Raw genomic sequence first — 26,518 nt, forward strand, 5'->3', positions numbered from 1 at the left:
CATTTTGGAGTCACTTTTATTGTAAATAAGAATATAATGTGTTTTTAACACTTCCACATGAATGTGGATGCTACCATAATTACGGATAATCCACAATTCATTCTGGATTATCTGTGATCATGGTAGCATCCACATTCATGTACAAGTGTTTAGAAACATACTATTTACAATAAAAGTGACTCCAAACTGATACAATACATTATTTACCATTCATTTCTATTGGAAGGCACATTTCAGTTGAAGGCATTCCGTTGTACAACTGACTAGGTAACACCCTGTCCTTTATGGATGAAAATACCCTCAAATGAAAGCTGACAGTCTGCACTTTAACCTCATAGTCAGTGTTTAATTTCAAATCAAACCTTTGAAGTATAGAGTCAAAAGAAGAAAAAATGTCCCAATAATTACAGAGGGCCGATTGTCTTGAATGATAAATGGACATCGTTTGTGATACAGTAGTTCATTGTTTATGGGCGTGTATGCTGTTACAGAGGAGATACTGCAGACCCACATAGCCCATTGGTGGTCTCCAGACGGTCTCAGACTGGCCTATGCCACCATCAACGACACCCTGGTGCGCAAGATGGAGGTCCCCATCTTCACTGGCGCCCTGTATCCAACAGGGCTGGAGTGTCACTACCCTAAGGTACCGTAGGTCCTAGATACAGTCTCTTCAATATTCTCGGTCCTTTCTGCTCTACACCGCCTTGTCTTTTCTGGGTTAGTGGTTTTGAATGAGTACGTAGTGTTGTTGTGCAGAACGTTCAGAAAAGGGATCAACTCTTATCGAGTTGTATGGATCTGACAGTCGACTTCACGCAGACAGAAATGGTCAATATAGATACTGTATAACCCACGGAATGATATGATCTCTGGCATAAGCTGTCTCTGCCCCTGCAGGCTGGGGAGGACAACCCTGTAGTACACCTGTCTGTGGTGAGTCTGAACGGACCCCTTCACACGGTGGAGATGAAGAAGCCAGATGACCCCAGGATAGGGTGAGGGTCTCACTGACTGACTGACACTGTGACACAAGGTTAAAGGTCATATTTACTACCCCGTAGGGAATAGCAGAGATGCAAACTTGTCACCTTTCAGATAACCCTGCAGAGAAAAATTGTAAGTAAGTTGTAACACATTCCATTATTTCTTTTAGAAGAGAATATTACATCACAATGGTAAAGTGGGCCACCAGCACCAAGCTGGCAGTCAACTGGCTGAACAGAGCTCAGAACAACTCCATACTGACACTCTGTGAGGCCACCACAGGAGTGTGCACTAAGGTGAAACACGCGCCTGCACACACACACACACCGCCACCCTCTCTAACATTAAGCCCTACTTCTTTTTTTGCCTCCTCAGTCACAATCCAAGTTGTCCTTACTTTCCGTCCTCTCCATTCAAATAAAATACTGCAGTATGTATCTTGAGAAAAAGCACGGTGGACCAGGCTGGGCACACAGAGGCCGGGATTCAATGCAGTATTAATTTTGTAACCGCCCTGTTATTTTTCCAGAAACACGAGGATGAAAGTGAGGGCTGGCTACACAGACAGGTATAAGAACACTAAGAGCATAACATGTATCACAACACACATTTTTTTTAAACGATCCAGTGAAATACATACATTACAGGAGGAGGGGGTAGGAAGGACAGAGGTGCAGTTTAACAGTTGAGCTGTCTCAATATACTCCCTCACTCACTCACACCCACCTACTTCTTTCTCTTCCTGTTGCAGAACGAGGAGCCACTCTTCTCCCATGACGGATACAAGTTCTTCTTCACCAGAGCTATTCCTCAGGGTGGAAGGGGAAAGTTCTTCCATATCTCCATGTCCACCTCCCAGGTAAAACACCTCAGTCTGTTCTCTTCTCTTAAACTGTAGCTGCATTATAGAGCAGCGCACTGGACAGCCCACAATGCACCTTTTAAAAGCATTTCCCCGACGTCTGCGGAGAACGCACTCATGGTAAACGCAGCGCAAGGCAAGTTCAATGCGCTGCCCTATAATACACCTTGGATTGAATCCCGGCCTCTGTGTGCCCAGCCTGGTCTGTATGAGCTGTTATAGATAACCAACTCTTCTATCCAGACTTGTAGTTGTCATGCAATGTGATGTATTGTTCCATTCCAGCCCAACACCAGCACAGACACTCTGCAGTCCCTGACATCAGGCGACTGGGACGTGACTCAGATACTGGCCTACAGCCAAGAAAGGCAGCTCATGTAAGCCTTTCCGACCCATACATTACAGCAACATGACCAAATAGTACCATTATGATTTCCAATTGAACATATGATTTCCTATTGCTTATAGTTGATCAAATGTTACCAGGGGTATTTGACTTACCTTACCGTCTTGTTCAGGTAATGGTCATTAAACTCCAAACTGATCTTCATCACAATGTTTTACAGATACTTTTTGAGCACAGAGGATGATCCAAAACGACGACACCTCTACAGGTATAATTACATTTTGGGATTTAGCTCTCTAATGGTTATTCTATGTGAGATCACTATTTAGGTGTCTTTTTAAATCTAATAGCGTATAATGCTAATAGCGTGGTTTACTGTATCTATCCTGTGTCAGTGCGGACATCAATGGCCCATTTAATCGCTGCTGTCTGTCGTGTGAGTTCAAGTGTGGCTATGTGGATGGCTCCTTCAGCCACAACATGCAGTACTTCCTGCTCAACTGTAAAGGTGAGTGCTTCTGACCTTGAATCCTGAACACTAAGCAGCATATGTTGCACTTAACTGAATCAGTATATTTTTGTGATATACAAATACATTGAAGTCTTTCACTAGGCTGACAGGCTTTTAGTGGGTGTTTATGTCAGTGTAGATTTAAAAATCTACACGGACACTAAACATGCTCAGTCAAAGTATTTTGCTGTGGCAAAAGGTTGTATTGAATGTGACAGCAGTCGGCACTAACCAGTGTTTCTATTTGCCAGTCAGACAACTCAAGCCCCTTGCCAAATGTGAATCGCCAGCCTGCACCCTAAAAAGTGTTCCTGCTGTGTATAGTTGTTCCTACTACAGTAGTTGACATAGAGCCCTATTTCCTGCCCTGCTTCCTGTGTGTCAGACAGGGTCTATCTATAGAATGAGAGTAGGGCCCATGGCCTTGTTTAAGTCTGTGTTCTCATTTCCTCTGAGAATATTCATCATCCTTATTTCTCCTACTAGTGCGGTTGCCATGACAGCTGATTTGTTTAGAGGGCCGGCTCCAGAGAGGAAAAAGAGCAACCGTATTTCGTTAATTAGCTCTTGTGAGAGGAGACCAGCCCTGGTCTAACTGTCTGGAGTAATAATAACAGCCGGGTATTCATTCAGCTGCTCCCCAAGGTGCTACAGACAGACAGTGGCTTCTCAGTAATGACACATGGCTGGCTGAGAGGTGTTATTTCTAGACTTGCATTACTAAAGATGGTAAGAGAAACAGAGTGCTCATTCCACCAATTCAGTGCCTTTTGAGAAATGTAAATGTATTTTTTAATAAAAAAAAAATTAAAAAAAACATTCTGTTATAAAGAGCACATGTTCAACTTCATAAAAACAAGTTTTCCCATCTCAACAGGTTAAATAAAAATTACAACAGTAAGTGCCTAAGTGCCAAATAAAGTATCTGGGTTGACTGTATCTGGGTTGACTGTATCTGGGTTGACTGTATCTGGGTTGACTGTATCAGGGTTGACTGTATCAGGGTTGACTGTATCTGGGTTGACTGTATCAGGGTTGACTGTATCTGGGTTGACTGTATCTGGGTTGACTGTATCTGGTTTGACTGTATCTGGGTTGACTGTATCAGGGTTGACTGTTTCAGGGTTGACTGTATCTGGGTTGACTGTATCTGGGTTGACTGTATCTGGGTTGACTGTATCAGGGTTGACTGTTTCAGGGTTGACTGTATCTGGGTTGACTGTATCTGGTTTGACTGTATCTGGGTTGACTGTATCAGGGTTGACTGTTTCAGGGTTGACTGTATCTGGGTTGACTGTATCAGGATTGACTGTATCAGGGTTGACTGTATCTGGGTTGACTGTATCAGGGTTGACGATTTCATCTTAAATCAGCCATAAATCCCCTTGTGACAGGGGGAATGGAAGCTTGTTATGTGCAACAGGAAGTGGCAATTAAAGCTTCTTTAAAAAATGAATTGTTCAAACATTTGTAGCCTGTCTATCTGTGCTCGACTCGCTCAGTTTTCTACCACAAACACCAGAAAATGACCAAAAAGTGTAGAACCAGTTAACCAGCTTTTACACTATGATTAGACTATTAGATGTTTAATGTTTCTTTAAAAAAAAACATATTTAAACGAGAGTTTAGTTCATGTAACAGGGTTGACCTTATAATGAGGAACAGAATTAAAATAATCACTAATCACATTAAATAAATATGAATCTTCAGAAATGACTTTAAATGACAATGATGGTGACATCTTGGAGAAATATTGAGGTTAAGTGGGATAAAGTCTTCTTAGAAGTAACAGAGGGTGCACAGGGGCTGCATTTTGGGCAGTTTAGCAAGTCTTTAATCATATTAAAAAATATATATATTATTTAAAAATTTTCCATGGGGTCTTTATTAAAGGACATTTAATTTAATTTAACAGGCTTTTAAATGCAATATTGTGGCACAATATACCAAATGGACACAAAACGTACCTTTGTGGAATAAACCAGAGGCATTTTTGAATGAGCTCTGATTTGAAGTGAAATGCTACAGAAAAAAGGATTTGAGTGTTTTGTTTGCTTCTCCATTTGAGGCCATTCATCTGAACCTTAAAATGCTTCATCCTATAATAACCGACAACCTCCACCCCTTTCTCTCTCTCCCTCTCCACATGTATCCCTATCCAGGCCCTGATGTACCCAGTGTTGCCATCTACAGTACCAAAGACATACAGAGTGAGTGTCATGAAGCCTGACCCTGGCCTGTACCATAAAGAGCACTGAAGCTGAGGGGCCTTTTATTCAGCATAGTGTCTTTTATATCACACATCAGTCAATGGGAAATGTGTTTGATTCATGAAGCTGCCACTCAAACAGTACTGTAAGTGAACAATACGACTGTTTCTTCCATGTCACTGCAGAGGTCCTGGACCTGGAGACTAACGAGGGAGTGAATAACACGTACCACAGCATGCAGATGCCCAAAGTGGAGTATGAGACCATCACCATAGACGATTACAGTAGGTATCATGCCTTGCATGAATCTGCTGGTAGTGGTAGCTAATCAACTAGGTTCAATGTTAGCTAGCTAATATTAGGCTCTAACTAGCAAAGCAAACGGCTCTGAGATACGAATAATAACATCATACACGCAATGTTAGCTAGCGAGCCAGCCAGCTAACCTCAGCTAGCTAGCTAACAGTACACATTAGCTTGAAACGAAAGCACTTTCTGTCAAAATTAGAAACGTGTAATATCTAAACATTTTGCTAGCTAGACTATCTTACCCATATACATCATCGTGCATGATGGACACGTCTCCATGTCACGGATGCCATGCCATGTTTGCTCTTAGTTTTAAGGAGAGAGGTGTTTTCTCCATCTCTTTAGCTATCAACACTTATGCAGCTCCACTACACAATACATTTTTAAAAAGCTGCATTTAACAGGATTACCAACACATACTGACCAGCTCAAATAGACAGAAGCCTCTATATAGCAGACCAATCTGAACTCTTCTCTCGGCATGTCCAGCCCACTCATTATCTCAGCCAATCATGGTTAGTGGGAAGGTTTCTCACTTTTTCTGTGGCTTAACCAACTAGGTTCACAATTTAACCATTTTTTTCATGTTTACAGATATTTAAGGCACATGAAAGTTCACATGTTCCAGAAGGCATTTCTGCCAAAAAATGCATTTTGAAAAAAAAAGTTTCTGTTCAAATGGCTCTCCTGTGAAGTGGTGACATACGCCTAGTTTCCTGAAACGAGTCACATATATATTTTGATATGTTTAACAGTTTTTTGCTTACTACATGATTACATATGTGTTATTTCATAGTTATGATGTCTTCACTATTATTCAACAATGTAGAAAATATTACAAATAAAGAAAAACCCTTGAATGAGTAGGTGTGTCCAAACTTTTGATTGGTACTGTATAAAACACAGGATAATCACATTTTTGACCTCACTGGGCCTTTAAGAAGAACAACATGCACAAATCATTCACTAAATACCGTAAACCTCAACTAAATCTTGTAATAAATAATGTGGAAATTGAGCAAGTTGAGGTGACTAAACTGCTTGGAGTTACCCTGGATTGTAAACTGTCATGGTCAAAACATATTGATACAACAGTAGCTAAGATCGGGAGAAGACTGTACATGATAAGGCGCTGCTCTACTTTATTGACAGCACTGTCAACAAGGCAGATCCTACAGGCCTTAGTTTTGTCGCACCTGGACTACTGTTCTGTCGCGTGGTCAGGTGCCACCAAAAAGGACTTCGGAAAATTGCAATTGGTTCAGAAAAGGGCAGCACGGCTGGCCCTTGGATGTACACAGAGAGCTAATATTAATAATATGCATGTCAATCTCTCATGGCTCAAAGTGGAGGAGAGATTAACTTAATCACTGTTTTTATTTATGAGAGGTGTTGACGTTGAATGCACCAAGCTGTCTGTTTGAACTACTGGCACACAAATTGGACACCCATGCATACGCCACAAGACATGCCACAAGAGGTCTCTTCACAGTCCCCAAGCCCAGAACAGACTATGGAAGGCGCACAGTACTATATACAGCCATGGCTACATGGAACTCTATTCCATATCAAGTAACTCATGCAAGCAGTAAAATTAGATTTAAAAAAAAAAACAGATTAAAAAAAACCTATGGAACAGTGGGGACTGTGAATCAACACAAACATAGGCACAGACACATGTACACACACACACACACACGATAACATACGTACACATGGATTTTGTACTGTATATACAGTATGTGGTTGTGGTGGAGTAGGGGCCTGAGGGCACACAGTCTGTGAATGTATTGTAATGTTTTTTAAATTGTATAACTGCCTTCATTTTGCTGGACCCCAGGAAGAGTAGCTGCTGCCTTGGCAACAGCTAATGGGGATCCATAATACATTCAAATACACAGTCTTGTTTCTTGCAGCTCTGACAATGCAGATCCTGAAGCCAGCTGGTTTCATAGACACAGCTCACTACCCCCTACTGCTACTAGTGTAAGTATGGCAATAACTACCCACACACACGTTTTTCTGGATATAAACATAATATCTATGAATCACACCACCCCCAGTAGGGGATTACATTAGGAATTATAGCACATTCCGTTTTGACATTGGACTCATGACTTTGGACCCTGTCACAGAGAGCTATAATGGGGTCATTGGTTCAGCCTGTCATCTGTTTCCCTCAGAGACGGAACACCTGGCGGACAGATGGTGACAGAGCAGTTCCGTGTGGACTGGGCCACGGTGCTGGTGAGCAGTTACAGCACCATTGTGATCCGCTTCGATGGCCACGGGTCCGGGTTCCAGGGCACCAAGCTCCTCCACCACATTAGGAGGAAACTGGGTGTGATCGAGGAGAGGGACCAGATGGAGGCCCTCAGGTGAGAGACAGACACCTGGACAGTAGAATCTTCCTTGAGAGTTCAAATCAATGGTCCTACTTTATGATAATATACTAATACCATGTTACGTCTTACAGTATTTATACTGAACAAAAATATAAACGCAACATGTAAAGTGTTGGTCCCATGTTTCATGACCTGAAATAAAAGATCACAGAAATATCTATTCTCTCAAATTCTGTGCATAAATTTGTTTACATCCCTGTCGGTGAGCATTTCTCCTTTGCCAATAATCCAGCCACCTGACAGGTGTGGCATATCAAGATGCTCATTAAATAGCATGATCATTACACAAATGCACCTTGTGCTGGGGACAATAAAAGGCCATTCTAAAGTGTGCCGTTTTGTCACACAACACAATACCATAGATGTCTCAAGTTGAGGGAGCGTGCAATTGGTATGCTGACATAAGGAATGTCCACCGGAGTTGTTGCCAGATAATTTAATATTAATTTCTCTACCATAAGCCTCCAATGTCATTTTTGAGAATTTGGCAGTACGCCCAACTGGCCTCACAACCACAGACCACATGTAACCATGCCAACCCAGGATCTCCACATCCGGCTTCTTCACCTCTGGAATTGTCTGAGGGGAGGGGGGTTATTTCTGTCTGTAATAAAATAGTATTTCTGTCTGTAATAAAGCACTTTTGTAGGGAAAAACGTATTCTGATTGGCTGGGCCTGGCTCCCAACTGGGCGGGCTGTAACTCAGTAAAACATATTAAATTGTTGCATGTTGCATTTATATTTTTGTTCAGTATATATGCAGGTACAGTTGAATTATAGTGGGAAAACATTATTATGATGTTTTTGTTTCAGGACGTTCGTTACTGTGTTTGTTGGAAATGTAATACCTATTTTGACCTTCCAACCAAAGCATTGATTGTTTTGTTCTTCTTTATTCCAGACTGATATCCAAAGAAATGTACATCGACAAAAGTCGAATGGGAGTATATGGAAAGGTAAGGACAATCAATGCTTGAAGAAAACAAGCTTAGCTACTTATTAAAAAAAAAACGTAATTGGGTTCCCTTTACTTCCCTTCTTGTCAATTCTTGTACTGTATTTGAGCTGAAGAAAGAGTAGCTCAGTTGGTAGAGCATGGTGCTTGTCACGCCAGGGTGGTGGGTTCGATTTGCATAAAAGCGTCTTACACATCTGGGACATCACGTCTCGCTCCATCCACCAACGCCACGTTGCACCACAGACTGTCCAGGAGTTGGCGGATGCTTTAGTCCAGGTCTGGGAGGAGATCCCTCAGGAGACCATCCGCCACCTCATCAGGAGCATGCCCAGGCGTTGTAGGGAGGTCATACAGGCACGTGGAGGCCACACACACACTACTAAGCCTCATTTTGATCAGCCTGTAGTGTGGTTTTCCACTTTAATTTTGAGTGTGACTCCAAATCCAGACCTCCATGGGTTGATAAATTTGATTTCCATTGATAATTTTTGTGTGATTTTGTTGTCAGCACATTCAACTATGTAAAGAAAAAAGTATTTAATAAGAATATTTCATTCATTCAGATCTAGGATGTGTTATTTTAGTGTTCCCTTTATTTTTTTGAGCAGTGTATATTAAGAGTGGACGAGGGCATTCACTCCATCTGGAAAATAGAGCAGAAGCTCACCCTCTCATATCTAGGGGTGGGGGGGTACATGCCAAATGGCACTCTATTGTAGTGGCCTACTTTTAACCAGAAGTAATGCACTGTAAAAGGAATAGTGTGCCATTTGAGACACACTACTACTACACTACGGTCCAGCAACAACACAGAGCGGACAACATAAACAATTCAATAGGTTTCAGTTTGTACTTAAACTGGGAAGAAACTACCTTTGGAGTGGTGTATCTGGAGTCTCTAGCCTTGATGTGTCATCAATGTCTTTCTGTACTGTCGGTTCAGTAAACTTGATACTGTAACAAATCTATCCATAGGTTTACGGAGGGTATTTGGCCACAATGCTTTTAAGTTCTGATGACTCCCTGCTTAAATGTGGAGCCGCCGTCTCGCCCATCACAGATTTTGAGTTATACGGTATAACGTGATTATTTTCTTTAGCAACACAATTTCTTACTGCACAAATAATTTCTCCCCACAAACTATAAATTGTTCTATGAACAGTGCCTTATAACATGATATTATGCGTGTGTTATTTCTTTATTCTCCAGCTTCAGCATTTTCAGAGAGGTACCTTGGATCACCAAAGACAGACTCTCGAATATACTCGGTAAAGACAACAGTTCACACACTGTATTTACACTAGTCAGTCAATGTGTAAGATGCTATGTATTTCATGGTGCCATTCTCTTTCCTTCAGATGGCCAGTTTAGCACATCGGGCAGGTCGTCTCATGGACAGGAAGTACATGATTATCCATCCAACCGCTGATGGTACAGTCATTACTTTAAACACTATCAATACGTTAGCCTGGTCCCAGACCTGTTTTTGTTGCCTATCGAACTCCTATTTGGGCATCGGCTAAGTTACTGTCAAAGTAATTTTAACTGATTGAGCCTGATTGTTGTTGAAGTACTGTGACTGAATATAAACATCTTGCACATCCTGTTACCTGCTCTCCCTCCCTACAGAGAAAGTTCATTTCCAGCACTCTGCAAAATTCATCAACCATTTAATCAACGAGAAGGCAAATTACTCTTTACAGGTAGGCTTGAGTTTAGCTTTACGACATGTTTAGGACATTGCAATGAAGGCGTAATGAGCAGGGTGTCAAATATTGTGTTACCTACATTATTTTCTGTTTTTGTACTGTAGATATACCCAGACGAGGGACACTTCCTGCATAGCGATGGCACTCGGCAACACCTGAGCCAATCACTGGTCAACTTCTTTGAGGAGTGTTTCCGACTGCCGGACTTACCGAGCGACGAAGAGAAGGACAAGGAGGATGAGGGCGATGGTTAAACCAGCTGACACATGGTTAACGCTCTAGCCAGTTACTACAGCACAATATGCAACAAATCTTTCTCAACTCATTACCCCCACCCATAGCCTGGTTCCAGATCTGTTTGTGCCGTCTTGCCAACTCAGCTGGTCAGCTAATGATCATTTAGAGCTTGCATTGGTGAAACAGATCTAGGATCAGGCTAACCTACTCCATCCTCTGTATAATTTGGGCTTCTCTTTAGGGCACAGTACCTGCATGTACCAATAACCTCACACCTCACCCTTTTCCTCTTCTTCATCACTTCTGGTTGGCTGACAAATGGACTGGCCAGCAGACATCAAATTGTGCTGCTGTTTTTATCCTCTTAGATGTAATGGCAAAATGTAGATTTTCTCCTAAATAGAAATACTCAAAGGTAACTACTATTCATGTGTAATTACATAATTCTGACATGCAAAAATGTGGTATATTTGAAAAGATGACATCTGGGAGATGATCAGAAGATAGGAGTTACATAGTTCAGAATACATAAGATCAAGCACACACAAAATCATTTTTATTTTATTTTGAAAGTAATCTTTCATTGACAAGCTATAAGTGAATTATTGATGCCAAGAGCTGGAAACACATATGATGGCTTCCACAACATGTGAACAATATCAGGGAAAAAATTGGGATTGATAGACCTAACAACTAGAAATGGGATTGATAGACCTAACAACTAGAAATGGGATTGATAGACCTAACAACTAGAAATGGGATTGATAGACCTAACAACTAGAAATGGCAGATGTTTTAGTAAGTGGTGTCAGGTGTGGTCACAGAACGTTTCCAAGTGTCCCTAAACCTCTCCAAAGCGGCATATGTCTGTAAATTAGATAATTCCAGTGCTATTACATATTTGGAATCCCTTAATGCGATTTGTTCAGTATAAAACACACTTTCTACCATATCAACCTCACTCAAACATTGTGATGGTGTTATTCAAGTGTCCTTTCAACCTCTCCAGTGTCCAAATGTGGTAATTGCACTGTTTTTGCACACTGGATGTGCCCAAAAGTTAATGTTCACTATAAAAACGAAATGTCTACAACACCAACTTCTCTCAAACATTTGCGGGGTGTCGGGACATACAGGGGATATCCAATGTGTTTTCATCATATTTTTCATGCGCAAATATAGTGACTCGATGTTGCCATTAAGTCATATGTCATCAGATACATTTGGCAATAGGCTAGATTTGTTCCTACCAACCTAGAGATTAATGTCATACCCCCATTTAGCTATAGCTCAAACACAGACCCAATCGAAGTTTACCTTTGCTGTTTGGTGAAAACGTTGTGTAAAATCAACGGGGGTGGTGATCAATAACTGTAGGTCACATGCAGACTAATAAGACATCCTCATTATATGTGGTATCCTGGTTTACGGTGTGAATCAACGTATTCCATGTTGATTTCGTTTATGCCTCACAAGGCTAACCGGAAGGTAGGTAGCAGACATCTTGAAACGAGGTCATCGGCTCGGCCTGCCCTTATGTCCATATATGGCAGTAACTCACCAAAGCTTCCAAGGCACAGATCAACCGCAAAGATACTCCGCTTTCCGCAGACACCCTGCTTTTGCAAATAGGGGCTACCGTTCTCATAACAGACTGAACTGAAAAATGAAATAGGGTCCCCAAATAATGGGTACTTTACATTTAAGAGGTCAACACCGGAATCACGGAAACAATCAGAAACGTTCTGGTGGTTAGTGAATTATGTAATTTGACGATGGTACCAAAAACTGGTACCACCCCTGTCCTCCCATCTTTACTGCATTGGAATTGATTAGCCATAACATTCGTAGGGGAACTGTTGTGCTAAAGACGTGTGTGGAGGAGAGGAGATGCAACCCACAGGCGGTGTTGACTCTCGGGAGAAAAAAAAAACTCTTAGCAGTGTTCTAAGTTCTTTTTCTGGACCAAATAAAGTGATCACTGAAAGAGACCAGTAAACCCACCTGTGGATATCAGATGCTGTAGTGAACCACCCCAACGGCATCCGTGTAGGGATGCAGCACAACATATCCCATATTCCCTTCTCAAATATCATGGCTAATCAATTCCAATGCAGTAAAGATGGAGGGAACATACAGGAGCTACCCATTGTTGGTACCATCATTATAAATGACAATTCACCAACAACTTTCTGAGGATTGTATCCATGATACTAAAACAGCAGTAGCATTTATTTCTCTTAATTGGGGTTCGTAATGTTCAGTATGGCTTTGAATTGATGTACAGTGGTTACATTTGGACATCCTTTCCAAACGAGGACACAATGTTTGAGACTACATGTTTGTTAAAAACTATTTTGACCTCTTTTGGGATTATTACATTCAGTAGGACATTTATTTTCATTTGGAATGGAGCTCTAGTGTTGTGTTAGACACTGTGCCTTACTACTAGGGGTTAACCAAGGTATTCATGTCAGGGACTATAAACCCTTCAATGGAAACATAACTTTTCATGTAAGCAAGATTGGTCAAAGCCAGCCGCCAGTTGTCCTTCCGCCAACAACTGCAGGCACATGTGGAGCTCTATAGTTATATATAAACAAATATTGGTCAACATGACACGTAATGACTTCAGTTGAATCGTTACAATCTGACCAGTCTGTATGTAGGAACATGTGATTTTATAACACCCATTATATATGTACTATAACACAGTAATGTTGTGCTTGTATAAAATAGACACCTGAACATGTTCTGGCTGTTGTAACTACATCAAAGGTTCTTGAGGCACATTCAGTGTATCTTTTCTAATTTGGCAAGTTACAATGTTTGGTTATTTGTTAAACAGCTTGAATGTCCGTCGAGATGTCATTTCTGTTAGTATTGTCAGTGAAAGTTTCTAGTCAGCTGATGTACAAAATGTATAAATCTTACATTGTTGAAAAGTCCTGAACTATGTGTGTGCGACTTGTACATAAAGCATTTTCAAATTTATCCGAGTACATTTTGTTCTTGGTGGCTTTGCTTTGCTTGGACACACTGCCCTCCAGTGGTCAAAAGGGGCACAACTAAAGGACGTTAACTCCTACCAGATACAAGCAACATCAGTTATGTTAGGACACCATGCAAGAAACAGACCAATTCTCTTTAATAGGAACTAACTAGGGAGTGCAGGAGATTCTGAAACACCAGCCGTGTCCTTTTAGCCATTGATAAGATTTATTTCCAGTGTTTTAGGAGCCCGTGGCCCCTCCACTCAGAGAGTGAACAGGGTATATTGATACAAATGGTCCAGCAGTTCAATGAAGCCTCTTCATAAGCAGGGAGGGATCTCTCCCAAGATAACCACTAGACTTAACACCCACACATACCACCAGGCTCCAATCAGCAACATCTCACAATACTGTACTTTTTACCTTACAAAAAAATTCAATTTGATGGAAATGAAACAAAAAAGCAGCTAAAACATGGCATTTATATACACATTTAAGTTACTCTTTTTTTTTTTACAGAAATATTTAAAATTCAAGTTGTGTTAAAATCCAAAATGCAAAAAAAAAAAAGGAAAAAGAAAAGTATAAAACATGTTAAGACCAGAGTGGAATGCCTAAGGAATGGAAGCCCAGCGTTCTTCTCCGTGTAAGACAGAACCTGTAGAATGACAGTGTTAGTCAACGATAAAAATGGCATTCGTAGTAACATCTTTATGCATCTCAACAAAGACGATATTGCACCCTTTACAGTTCATTCGAGGCACTTTCTATTGCGAAGAAACATGATTTCAGATTTGATTATTCAATTTCTTCTCCCTCTCGATAATTTCGCAGCAGTCTGATGTCAGTAACTGACTGAAGCATGAAACCACAAGCATATCAACAAATACACAGCATATTGCAATAGAGGGAAGTAGTTGTTTACTGCTCCTTTTCTATCACTTAAAATGGTGGAATAAAAAGTAATTCTCGTATTTTCATGACGTCGTTAGTCCAGTGTCTTCTTGTCAAAATGCACCTTGAGGCCACTTGACGGCGGAAATAGAGCACATATGGCAGTCCAAAACACAGGCTACCCCGAAAATAAAAGCTCCCTTCAAGTAGAGAGAGAGAGAGGAGAGAGAGAGAGAGAGAGAGGAGAGAGGAGAGAGAGAGAGAGAGAAAGGGGGGATATGTACAATTTCAAATGAGAACACAAGCAACTAAAGCTTCAGTCAGTATTACAGCAAGCACGTTGTACATTCTTCATTTGGTTACTGAAGGACTCACTTTTAACCAACAGACCCTCTTACAACAAACACAGCTCCACTGCAATACTTTTACAAACGTTCTCTGTACCTCCTAGTCATCCTACTAAGTCAGTTACTGTATCGTAAAGCCACTTAGCTAACCTTTTCACAATCTTTAACGCCAGCCATGTTTACACTTCCTTACACCAATCAACCATCAGACTCATCAGTTTATCCATGAGCAAGAGGCCCTCGAGTCACTACCTTCAGCAAAACAGGAATTTCTGTTAGGAGTGACGATATCTCTTCCCCAACGCCCATCCCAAACTCTTTCATTTGTCATGAAAATGGAGAAAATATACCTACATCAATTGAATGTTTTGTTCCATGCCGTGTCGAGTAACACAAACCACCCCTGTGAAGTAAACATTCTAAGAGTACAAACATACACACCACCAAACAGACTCTTCGTACACACACACACACACACTCAGAAGTCACTTCACAGTACCTGAACATGCTCACCGGTCAATTACAAAATAAATCACCCACATCCATGGGTCTCAGACACAGACGATCAAACACATACACATCTCACAGACAGACGACACCCCCTCTCACAGGTACTGGTAGAAGCGAGAGTGGACCACCTGGGCACCAGAGAGTTTGTGTGGGTGTGCAGTGGCCGACAGGCTCAGGCTTTTATTCTGGGGGCCTGCGTCTCCGTTCAGTAGCGCAGCTGGAGCCGGGCGTGGTGAGAGGGGTTCTGAGAGGGACGACGACAGAGCCTCCTGGGCCTGGTTGGGGTCGGGGCTGCGGAAGAGGAGCGGCGCACCCTGGTGTTCAGTGAAGTCCAGGCTGACCTCGGGGTTGGAGGTGCGGTGGCGCTCGCGGGCAATCCACTCCCGGATGGAGAAGTCCTGGGAAGAACACTTTGGCTTCAGCCGGTCCACGGCCGACAGCTCCGCCCGCGAGCCCCCGCCCTCCTGCCAGTTCCCCATCACAGACAGTTCAGCAAAGTCCCTCTGGCCTCCCATGGTGTGTCTGCGTCTGATGTTCTTCTTCTTTTCCCTGCGTCCCTCTGGAGAGCGGCTCCGCTGGGTACCCACCCCGAACATGTCGTCTACGGACGTCAGCAGACGGAACTTCAGCCGGTCTGTAATTTTGAGACGCCACGTAGGCTCAGCCCCCAACTCCAACTCGCTGCGGGAGGAGGAGCTAAGGCTGTCAATGGAACGCACCTTAACTGCCCCCGGAACACAAGACAGCCTAGTGGAGTCCTTGTCACTCCGCCCTCCGTCCAATGAGGACTCGCTGTCAGTCTTCTGCCGCGCTGCTGACTTCTTCCTGGAGAGAGTGTCACATTCAATGAGTCTGTGGGAGGGGAGGGGCCTGGGGGCATCCGACACATCTGATTGGCAGATCTTCTCCACCGGCCCTGCTTCCTTCCCGCCCCCAACAAAAACTGATAGGTCACTCTCACTATCCGTCTCCATGGGCCGGCCCTCACTAATCAGCTCACTACGCTCATCATCAGCGTCGTCTCCTCCCCTGCTCTCAGCCACCGAGCAAACCTCTGGACTGAGCGTGCTCAGATCGGCCCCTGTCAGGAAGGTCATGGAGGAGGTGGTGGAGTAGTCTGAGGTGATGGAGCTGACCTCTGCCCCTAGGCCGCTGGCCCCAGTCTCTGGCCCCAAGCCCCCCGTCCTGCCATGTCTCACCCTGGGACCTGTGACAGATGCCTGGGAGCTGGTGCTGTCCATGGTGCCCAGGTCTGAGACCTCGTCATAGTTGGAGGGAGGGTCCGACAGGGAAGACTGGTGTGCTACCTGGCTGCGGTAGCCAAGTCTGGGGGACCGGGACGGTGAGGCATAGGGGGAGCAGATGGAGGATGTACGGAAGCTGGGGGTGTGTTTGGGAGAGGGCTGAGACATGAGGCTGTCTGAACGGGACTCTTTCCCGTTGGTTTGGAACCTGTCCCCAGGCTGTACCCCTCTCTCGCTGACGTCCTCGACATCCCTCTCCTCCTCCTCTTTTGTCTGGCTCTCTGGGGACCAGGTGGGGTGGAGGGCCTGGTGGCTCGGCTCTGGCTCCTCCTTCTTATCAAACACGGCATCCAGGTCGTCGTCAGAGCTGCTGGGCTGAGTCTTGTCCTTGGGCTTTTTACGCTTGCGGCTGACAAAGAAAGAAGAGAGCAGCATCTCCCTGCTACACTGGTCCTTCCCAGACCCCCACAAGCCCTGCTGGGACAGAGTACCAGGACGTCGTATTACATTAAAACACATAATTGTTCTTAAATGAGGAATTTCGCCAAGTCTGTTCTGAAACGGCATGATCAATTGCTAATCACTCCGGATAAGACCATCTGCTAAATGTCTAAAATGTAAACGGTAGAACATTCCAGTGAGCAGGACAAGGCCTTTTAGATCTCTTTACTTAGTGAAGGTAATTAACATGAAATAGGAAGCAAGAGACAGCCAGACACCCCAGTGCCACATACCTTTGATTTGGAGGAGTCACTACACGTTGAATCTGTGAGAGAGGAGAGGGGCATTAGTAACATCCTTTAAGACACATATAACCTGAACAACAAGTATCAAGGGAGAGCGACTGTAGGGAGATCACAGGGTAGAGAGAAGAAGAGACAGAAACCTGCACCATGAGGGGGCATTAGATTCAACAGACAGTGGAGATATTTGTAGCCCACAGAGATGGACGAAGGAAACGCTGAAGAAAGACTCCGCCCATGAGTGGAAGAAGAGGAGGCCAGTAATGGAGGGATGAGAGGAAGAAGATGAAACCACGGCAGTGCGCATTAGGACAGGAAGCAGCTCATGCTCATAACAGGATGTACCCAATGGGACGACATCAACACATCACGGACCACAGGTTACGTCAGTCACAGTACATAGACAGCCAATAGCAACGGGGCATTCTATCCCAACAGAGGTATCAATCACAGAGGAAGGGATGACAAGTCTTCACAACCAGAGTTAAGGGGACAGAGCAGTGTTAAGTCAGTAGTTCCACCCATGCAAGTTAGCCACAGAATGGACAGGTTGTGCAATATGTCCAGAGCTCGGTTTTACAATCCCTGTAGCACTCTCGAACATTTTAGTCTAAGTCAATTGAATATGACTGATGACCATAAACACTACAAAACAAGGACAGTACAAAAACCTTATCAAATAAAATGTAAAAGAAACCATTTCCTACCGCATCAATACTACCACTATCAAGTCAAGTGTGGAGGTTACGACTTAAGTGTGTGCACTTAATTTCGAGTTGTGTCCCCAAGTTGGGGTCAATTTCATTTAAATTCTTGTCAGCTGAATTGAACATGGAATATCTCCATATAGGAAATGTTATTTACCTGAATCAACTGGAATTTAGGTGGAATTGACTCAAACTGGTGCGTATATCAGTGTGCTACGCAAGGCTTTTGATGGGGGAGGTGGGTATTTGATAGATGTGGATGGTTGAGGCATTGGGGTAGAAGTATGTAGCCGTGAAAGACAAGGAGGTAGCTAGGTGGCAGTGTTTGGCTGTAGTTGGTGTTTCTGATGCTGATAGAACAGTGGTTCATTGATAAGACTGGGGGTGAATCTCAGAAGTCTTTGCTAGATTGTTTTTTGCGTCCTCGCCCACAAAACGACAGAGGGAAGCAAGGAGAGATCTCCTCAAACCTTGTCCTCCAATGCTGTCCTTGCTTCCATCTGACGTTTTGAGACGGGGAGAAAGCGTACAAGAAAATGTTAGAGATTCACCCCTATGGTGTTTATCTCAAACGTGACAGGAGGGCAGAAAGAGGCTGAAGGGACTAATGCCATCAGAGCCACTTTGCTTACCACCTCACTGCTATCTATCTAACCACCCTAGTCTGTGTATATGGTGAGTGTGTGGGTCTAGCGAGGTGCTGATCTCTCCTAGATGTCATTTTAGTGTGTTTGACAACAGCCAGCTCAGCCCAACACCACTACAACACTACAACCCCCCGCAACCCCACTCGGACGCCATGACAGTAATGCCACATGAGCGGGCGGTTGTGAAACCGTGGTTTGACCGTACCATGCTACTTGTCCTCGCGATCAGCTTTAGAGACAAGAGACAGCAGAAAGGCTTTCAGTAGAAAGTACAGCAGGCACTGCTCTGTATGTAACCTTCAGGTTATTAGGTATTTAGATTTTTGGGGGAAATATGAAAAACGTGCACACCGACAGGAAATGACAAAACATCGACTTCTCTTTCTTTCCGTTTTTCTTTTTTTTTTCTCTCCTCTCCTTCATGTTTCACCCCCAATTTAACAGAGCTGAGGGTTTCTGCAGACTAGGCAGCTACACTGGTGACAACACTCATCGTCCTTCTTCCTACAGTCCCAGCTGTCCACCACTGACATTACAGAGTCCACCAGTGACATCAGCGAGTGATAGACGCCGCCCACTTGGCCTGTGTCAGATTGGGTCAATGTGTGAGTGCTGGACAGGGACAAGGGAGAAAAAAACACACTACACACAAACCAAGGGTAGGGGTCAGAAGGGTTAACACTTCCACTTTGTTGTTTTGTTTGTTTGTTGTTTTTGGGGGGAAAGAACATGCCGGGTTTATGTGGGAGGAGGGGGGGAGAAAAGAACTGAAAGAAAACGAGTCGTCATCTCAAGATAAGGAGGAAAGCACGGGGAGGAAAACAACGAGCGAAGAAAAAAAGGAAACATAAGAAAGCATAAGATGGAACTGGGAAAGAAATATAAAAATAAAAAAGAATAATGACATAACGAAACAGACCTTTATCCAAAACAAAAGGCTTAACAGCATTTGCCAACTATTTCTTTTTTAGCAATTCCCAATTGGGTAACCCAAAATCCTTCCATCAAAAATGACTAAAATAGCTTGCCTTTACAAAAGCATGACACTTTAGCATTTGATCATCTGATGGAAAGCAAACAAGAAGCCTCTTACTTTAGGACTAACAAACACATACATCTCTAAACATACACACATTTCCTGGAGCACTTTCCCTGAAGCTCATTAGTATACTTCGTTTGACACTTTAGTAAATCTGGTACATGTAGTCAAACTAAAAGGAGTGCTGTATTACATCCTCTCCAGGTGTGGTATCAATGAGCTTCAGCTGAGTTACCTGAGACTTCCCCAGGCGAGGAGGTGGTTGTGGTCCGGCCGATGTTGGACAGCAGGTGGTCGATGTTGGGCACAGGCTGAGACTGCACTGTGCTCTCTTGTTCCACTGAGGTCTAGAGGAGAGAGAGAGATTCAACGAAGGAGATGAATGGAGATCGTGTTGAAGTAGAGGAGGAAAGAGGGATGAGAGAGAACCTCAAACAACACTTCAGGCAACCTGCAAGACCAACAAACATCTACATCACACAACGAACATTTAACATTCTGTGCCATTACCAGCTGAGAGTAATGAGATTTATGTTTAGAAGTGAGAGAGCGGGCTGCTACGTACAACAGGGTCATCGTCCCCCTCAGTGAAGAACCAGTCGTACTGCTGAATGAGGTTCTCCACTATCTTGCACTGGTCTGGCATGTGGTTGACCATGTTGGTCATGTTGTCCTCCGAGGTTCTGACCAGGGTTGGACCAAACACGATGGCCAAGTTACGAGGCTCCATCTGGGGGGAGAGATGAGCAAAAGTGGCTTCCAGTCCAGTCCATATACACTAGGCCGCTACATTAAAAAGGCTCCATTTCTAAATACTTTTAAACATTCAAGCGGACATACCTTATTTTTCTCACAGTTTTCAGAGACCAACTTGAGGTGTCCAGAGAGAAATTTGAGGGTTTCATAGTGATGATCAGGCAATTCAAGAATCTGTGAAGAGGACCAACTTTCAAATGCTAGAATGCAACAATTCAAACAATTCAAATTCAATTAAAATGCTACAGATCGAACATAAACCCTCATAGCATGAGCTGTAACTTACCAGCCTCTTGAGTTCTTTTAACCTCTCCACTGAGTCTTCTGTTCGATTGGCTTCAATAAAATCTGCATATTTTTCTGGAAAAGGAATATAAGAATCACTTAGTATCTCTAGTGACCAAGACCGAACATGGAGCAATAAGGCATACTATAAATAACGTCGTGATTTATTAACAACTTCCTTAACACATTTTCTCTTCTTTACAGACATGCATTTACACTGTGTTCAGTGACTCACCATTTGTGAAAAGGGGCTCTGGAAGTTTCCGGAAGAAGGATTTCAGTAAACTACTGATCACGTTGAGGTCCCTCCATTTCTGTCAGGGAGAACAAGAGAGAAAAAGCATTAAAGACATTGTGAAGTATGGGAGAGATACAGTGCCTTCAGAAACCCATAGACTTTTTCCATATTTTGTTGTGTTATAGCCTGAATAAAAAATAAAAAATGTTTTTTTTAATGTCACTGGCCTACACACAAATACCGCAATGTCAAAGTGGAATTATGTTTTTAGAAATTTGTACAAATTATTTCAAAATGAAATGTCTTGAGTCAATAATTATACAACTTATTTGTTATGGCAAGCCTAATTAAGCGCGTGTGTAAAAATGTGCTTAAGTCACATAAGTTGCCTGGACTCACTATGTGCAATAATAGTGTTTAACATAACTGTTAATGACTACCTCATCTCTTTACACCAAACATACAATTATCTGCTCCCGAGTGGCGCAGCGGTCTAAGGCACTGCATCTCAGTGCTTGAGGCGTCACTACAGACACCCTGGTTCAAATTCAGGTTGTATCACAGCCGGACGTGATTGGGAGTCCCATAGGGCGGTGCACAATTGGCCCAGCGTCATCCGGGTTGGCCGTCATTGTAAATAAGAATTTAAATAAAGAGTAAATCAAATAAAAAATCTCTAAGATCCTCAGCCGAGCAGGGAATTTCAAACACAGATTCAACCACAAAGGATATGGCATTACAAAATAACGGTAGGAGGTAGTTGAGGTAATACAGTATATATGTGCAGTTTCTTTTACGTTAAAGCCTTATTCTGAAATGGATTAAATTGTTTCCCCCCCTCATCAATCTACACACAGTACCCTATAACGACAAAGCAAAAATGTGGGGGAATAACAAAAAAAACATTTACATAAGTATTCAGACCCTTTACTCAGTAGTTTGTTGAAGCACCTTTGGCAGCGATTACAGCCTCGAGTTTTCTTGGGTATGACGCTACAAGCATGGCACACCTGTATTTGGGGAGTTTCTCCCATTCTCTCTGCAGATACTCTCAAGCTCTGTCAGGTTGGATGGGGAGTGTTGCTGCATAGCTATTTTCAGGTTTCTCAAGAGATGTTTCATTCAAGTCAGGGCTCTGGCTGGGCCACTCAAGGGCATTCAGGTCCCAAAGCCACCCCTGTGTTGTCTTGGCTATGTGCTTAGGGTCCTTGTCCTGTTTCAAGGTGAACATTCACCAAAGTCTGAGACCCTGAGTGCTCTGGAGTGCTCTAGTCTCCCAGTCCCTGCCCCACTGCATGATGCTGCCACCACCATGCTTCACCGTAGGGATGTTGCCAGGTTTCCTGCAGACGTGACGCTTGTGATTCAGGCCAAGGAGTTTAATCTTGGTTTTATCAGACCAGTCTCGTTTCTCATGGTCCTTTAGATGCTTTTTGGAAAACTCCAAGCGGGTTGTCATGTGCCTTTTAATGAGGAGTGGCTTCCATCTGGCCACTCTACCATAAAGGCCTGATTGTTGGAGTGTTGTTCTCTGGAAGGTTCTCACATCGCCACAGAGGAACTACGGAGCTCTGTCAGAGTGAACATCGGGTTCTTGGTCACTTCCCTGACCAAGGCCCTTCTCCCCTCATTGCTCAGTTTGTCCGGGCAGCCAGCTCTAGGAAGAGTCTTCGTGGTTCCAAACTTCTTTAATTTAAGAATGATGGAGGACACTGTGTTCTTGGTGTTTTGGTACCCTTCCCAAGATCTGTGCCTCGACACAATCCTGTCTCGGAGCACTACGGACAATTCCTTTGACCTCATGGCTGGGTTTTTATTCTGACATGCAGTCAACTGTGGGACCGTATTTAGACCGGTGTGTGCCTTTCCAAATCATGCCCAATCAATGGAATTTACTACAGGTGGACTCCAATCAAGATGTATAAACATCAAGGATGTTCAATGGAAACAGGATGCACCTGACCTCAATTTCGAGTTTCAAAGCAAAGGGTCTGAATACTTATGCAAATATGGTATGTGTTTTTATTTGTAATACATTTGCAAAAATCTCTAAAAACCTGTTTTCGCTTCGTCATTATGGGGTATTGTGTAGATTGATGAGCAAAAAAAAAGATAGAATCCATTTTAGAATAAGGCTGTAACGTAACAAAATGTGGAAAAAGTCAATGGGTCTGAATATTCAGTATAAACAGAGTAGCAGCAGCATATGTGAAGTGTGAAAGTGTATGTGTGAGTATGTGGGGACTCAATATCCATGTGTGTGTGTGTGTGTGTGTGTGTGTCAAAATCAAATCAAATGTATTTGTCACATACACATGGTTAGCAGATGTTAATGCGAGTGTACAGAAATGCATGTGCTTCTAGTTCCGACAATGCAGTAATAACCAACCAGTAATCTAACCTAACAATTCCAAAACAACTACCTTATACACACAAGTGTAAAGGGATAAAGAATATGTACATAAAGATATATGAATGAGTGATGGTACCGAACGGCATAGGCAAGATGCAGTAGATGGTATCGAGTACAGTATATACATATGAGATGAGTAATGTAGGGTATGTAAACATATAAAAGTGGCATAGTTTAAAGTGGCTAGTGATACATGTATTACATAGAGATGCAGTAGATGATAGAGTACAGTATATACATATACATATGAGACGAATAATGTAGGGTATGTAAACATTATATTAAGTAGCATTGTTTAGTGGCTAGTGATATATTTTACATCAATTCCCATTAAAGTGGCTGGAGTTGAGTCAGTGTGTTGGCAGCAGCCACTCAATGTTAGTGATGGCTATTTAACAGTCTGATGGCCTTGAGATAGAAGCTGTTTTTCTGTCTCTCGGTCCCTGCTTTGATGCACCTGTACTGACCTCGCCTTCTGGATGATAGCGGGGTGAACAGGCAGTGGCTCGGTGGTTGTTGTCCTTGATGATCTTTATGGCCTTCCTGTGACATTGGGTGGTGTAGGTGTCCTGGAGGGCAGGTAGTTTGCCCCCGGTGATGCGTTGTGCAGACCTCACTACCCTCTGGAGAGCCTTACGGTTGTGGGCGGAGCAGTTGCCGTACCAGGCGTCGATACAGCCCGACCGGATGCTCTCGATTGTGCATCTGTAGAAGTTTGTGAGTGCTTTTGGTGACAAGCTGAATTTCTTCAGCCTCCTGAGGTTGAAAAGGTGCTGCTGCGCCTTCTTCACAACGCTGTTTGTGTGGGTGGACCAATTCAGTTTGTCTGTGATGTGTACGCCGAGGAACTTAAAACTTACTACACTCTCCACTACTGTCCCATCGATGTGGATAGGGGGGGTGCTCCCTCTGCTGTTTCCTGAAGTCCACAATCATCTCCTTAATTTTGTTGACGTTGAGTGTGAGGTTATTTTCCTGACACTACCACTGTAGTGTCGTCCGCAAACTTGATGATTGAGTTGGAGGCATGCATGGACACGCAGTCGTGGGTGAACAGGGAGTACAGGAGAGGGCTCAGAACGCACCCTTGTGGGGCCCCAGTGTTGAGGATCAGAGGGGTGGAGATGTTACCTACCCTCACCACCTGGGGGCAGCCCGTCAGGAAGTCCAATACCCAGTTGCACAGGGCGGGGTCTAGACCCAGGGTCTCGAGCTTGATGACGAGTTTGGAGGGTACTATGGTGTTAAATGCTGAGCTGTAGTCGATGAACAGCATTCTCACATAGGTATTCCTCTTGTCCAGATGGGTTAGGGCAGTGTGCAGTGTGGTTGAGATTGCATCGTCTGTGGACCTATTTGGGAGGTAAGCAAATTGGAGTGGGTCTCGGGTGTCAGGTAGGGTGGAGGTGATATGGTCCTTGACTAGTCTCTCAAAGCACTTCATGATGACGGAAGTGAGTGCTACGGGGCGGTAGTCGTTTAGCTCAGTTACCTTAGCTTTCTTGGGAACAGGGACAATGGTGGCCCTCTTGAAGCATGTGGGAACAGCAGACTGGGATAAGGATTGATTGAATATGCCCGTAAACACACCAGCGGCTGGAAGTCAGTGCAAAACAATTAAGATAAATAAATAAATAATATAATATAAAAAGGGATCAATGTAAACTGTCCGGATAGCCGTCTGATTAACTGTTCCGGTGCCATTTGATCCCAGACTTCACGCTCCGGTACCGCTTGCAGAGAGAACAGTGACTTGGGTGGCTGGAGTCCTTGACAATTTTTAGGGCCTTTCTCTGACAACACCTGGTAGGTCCTGGATGGCAGGGAGTTTGGCCCCAATGATGCACTGGGCCGTATACACTACCCTCTGTAGCCCCTTGTGGTCGGATGCCGAGCAGTTGCCATACCAAGCGGTGATGCAGCCAGTCAATATGCTCTCAACGGTGCAGCAATATATCTTTTTGAAGATCTCAGGGCCCATGCCAAATCTTTTCAGCTTCCTGAGGGGGAAGAAGCATTGTCGTGCCCTCTTCACGACTGTTGGTGTGTTTGGACCATGATAGGTCCTTAGTGATGTGGACATCAAGGAACTTGAAGATTTCAACCCGCTCCACTACAGCCCCGTTGAGGTGAATGGGGCAGTGTTCGGCCCTCCGTTTCCTGTAGTCTTTGATACATTTTTCTTGCCCACGTTAAGGGAAAGGTTTTTGTCCTGGCATCAGATTGCCAGGTCTCTGACCTCCTCCCTATAAGCCTCCTCGTCGTCGTCTGTGATCAGACCTTCCACCGACGAGTCGTCTGCAAACATGGTGTTGGATTTGCGCGCGGCATGCAGTCGTGGGTGAACAGGAGGGGACTGAGCACGCACCCTTGAGGGGCCCCGTGTTGAGAGTCAGCGTAGCGGATGTGTTATTGCCTACCCACACCACCTGGGGTCGGCCCATCAGGAAGTCCAGGATCAAAGGTTGTAGAGGGAGGTATTCAGTAACAGGACCCGTAGCTTAGTGATGAGCTAGGTGGGCATTTTGGTGTTGAACGCTGAGCTGTAGTCAATGAACAATATTCTCACATAGGTGGTCCTTTTGTCCAGGTGGGAAAGGGCAGTGTGATGTAAAATAGAGAATAGAGGTCGACCGATTAAATCGGCATGGCCGATTAATTAGGGACGATTTTTAAAAAAAAATAGCATTTTTGGATGCCGATTATGGCTGATTACATTGCAATCCATGAGGAGACTGCGTGGCAGTGTTATGACCACCTGTTACGCGAGTGCAGCATCAAAAGGACCAGGTGGCTGCAAGGAGCCAAGGTATGCTGCTAGCTAGCATTAAACTTATCTTATAAGAAATCTTAACATAATCACTAGTTAACTACACATGGTTGATGATATTACTAGTTCAACTAGCTTGTCCTGCGCGTTGCATATTATCAATGCGGTGCCTGTTAATTTATCATCGAATCACAGCCTACTTCAACTTTGCCAAACGGGTGATGTTTTAACAAAAGCATTCGCGAAAAAAGCACAATCGTTGCACCAATGTACCTAACCATAAACATCAATGCCTTTCTAAAAAAATCAATACACAAGTATAGATTTTTTAAACCTGCATATTTAGTTAAAATAAATTCATGTTAGCAGGCAATATATTAACTACGGAAATTGTGTC

The 26,518-nt window shown here is 43.5% G+C and overlaps 2 protein-coding genes across 2 annotated transcripts in view; one reads left to right on the top strand and one right to left on the bottom strand.

Annotated features, from left to right (window-relative positions):
- Positions 1 to 13,529, top strand: part of LOC115103019 (dipeptidyl aminopeptidase-like protein 6) — a 67,545-nt gene extending 54,016 nt beyond the window's left edge. The window contains exons 9-26 of the mRNA XM_029623575.2: positions 492 to 646; positions 901 to 998; positions 1,157 to 1,283; positions 1,517 to 1,555; positions 1,739 to 1,846; positions 2,135 to 2,226; positions 2,416 to 2,463; positions 2,591 to 2,703; positions 4,869 to 4,916; positions 5,102 to 5,200; positions 7,142 to 7,211; positions 7,409 to 7,603; positions 8,533 to 8,587; positions 9,565 to 9,664; positions 9,799 to 9,857; positions 9,948 to 10,020; positions 10,219 to 10,292; positions 10,403 to 13,529. Coding sequence (XP_029479435.1) covers positions 492 to 646; positions 901 to 998; positions 1,157 to 1,283; positions 1,517 to 1,555; positions 1,739 to 1,846; positions 2,135 to 2,226; positions 2,416 to 2,463; positions 2,591 to 2,703; positions 4,869 to 4,916; positions 5,102 to 5,200; positions 7,142 to 7,211; positions 7,409 to 7,603; positions 8,533 to 8,587; positions 9,565 to 9,664; positions 9,799 to 9,857; positions 9,948 to 10,020; positions 10,219 to 10,292; positions 10,403 to 10,552 — 1,703 coding nt within the window. The 3' untranslated portion in view covers positions 10,553 to 13,529. The remainder of the gene's footprint in view (positions 1 to 491; positions 647 to 900; positions 999 to 1,156; positions 1,284 to 1,516; positions 1,556 to 1,738; positions 1,847 to 2,134; positions 2,227 to 2,415; positions 2,464 to 2,590; positions 2,704 to 4,868; positions 4,917 to 5,101; positions 5,201 to 7,141; positions 7,212 to 7,408; positions 7,604 to 8,532; positions 8,588 to 9,564; positions 9,665 to 9,798; positions 9,858 to 9,947; positions 10,021 to 10,218; positions 10,293 to 10,402) is intronic.
- Positions 13,530 to 13,732: 203 nt separating this feature from the next.
- The window catches only part of LOC115103018 (rho GTPase-activating protein 21-like), an 89,145-nt gene continuing 76,359 nt past the window's right edge, over positions 13,733 to 26,518 (bottom strand). Inside the window, 7 exon segments of the mRNA XM_029623571.2 lie at positions 13,733 to 17,000; positions 17,258 to 17,289; positions 19,895 to 20,006; positions 20,225 to 20,389; positions 20,500 to 20,589; positions 20,702 to 20,775; positions 20,936 to 21,014. Of these exon segments, the coding sequence (XP_029479431.2) occupies positions 15,375 to 17,000; positions 17,258 to 17,289; positions 19,895 to 20,006; positions 20,225 to 20,389; positions 20,500 to 20,589; positions 20,702 to 20,775; positions 20,936 to 21,014 (2,178 nt within the window). The 3' untranslated portion in view covers positions 13,733 to 15,374.

Source organism: Oncorhynchus nerka, linkage group LG20 (assembly GCF_034236695.1).
Source record: "Oncorhynchus nerka isolate Pitt River linkage group LG20, Oner_Uvic_2.0, whole genome shotgun sequence".
In the NCBI taxonomy this organism is placed as follows: domain Eukaryota; kingdom Metazoa; phylum Chordata; class Actinopteri; order Salmoniformes; family Salmonidae; genus Oncorhynchus; species Oncorhynchus nerka.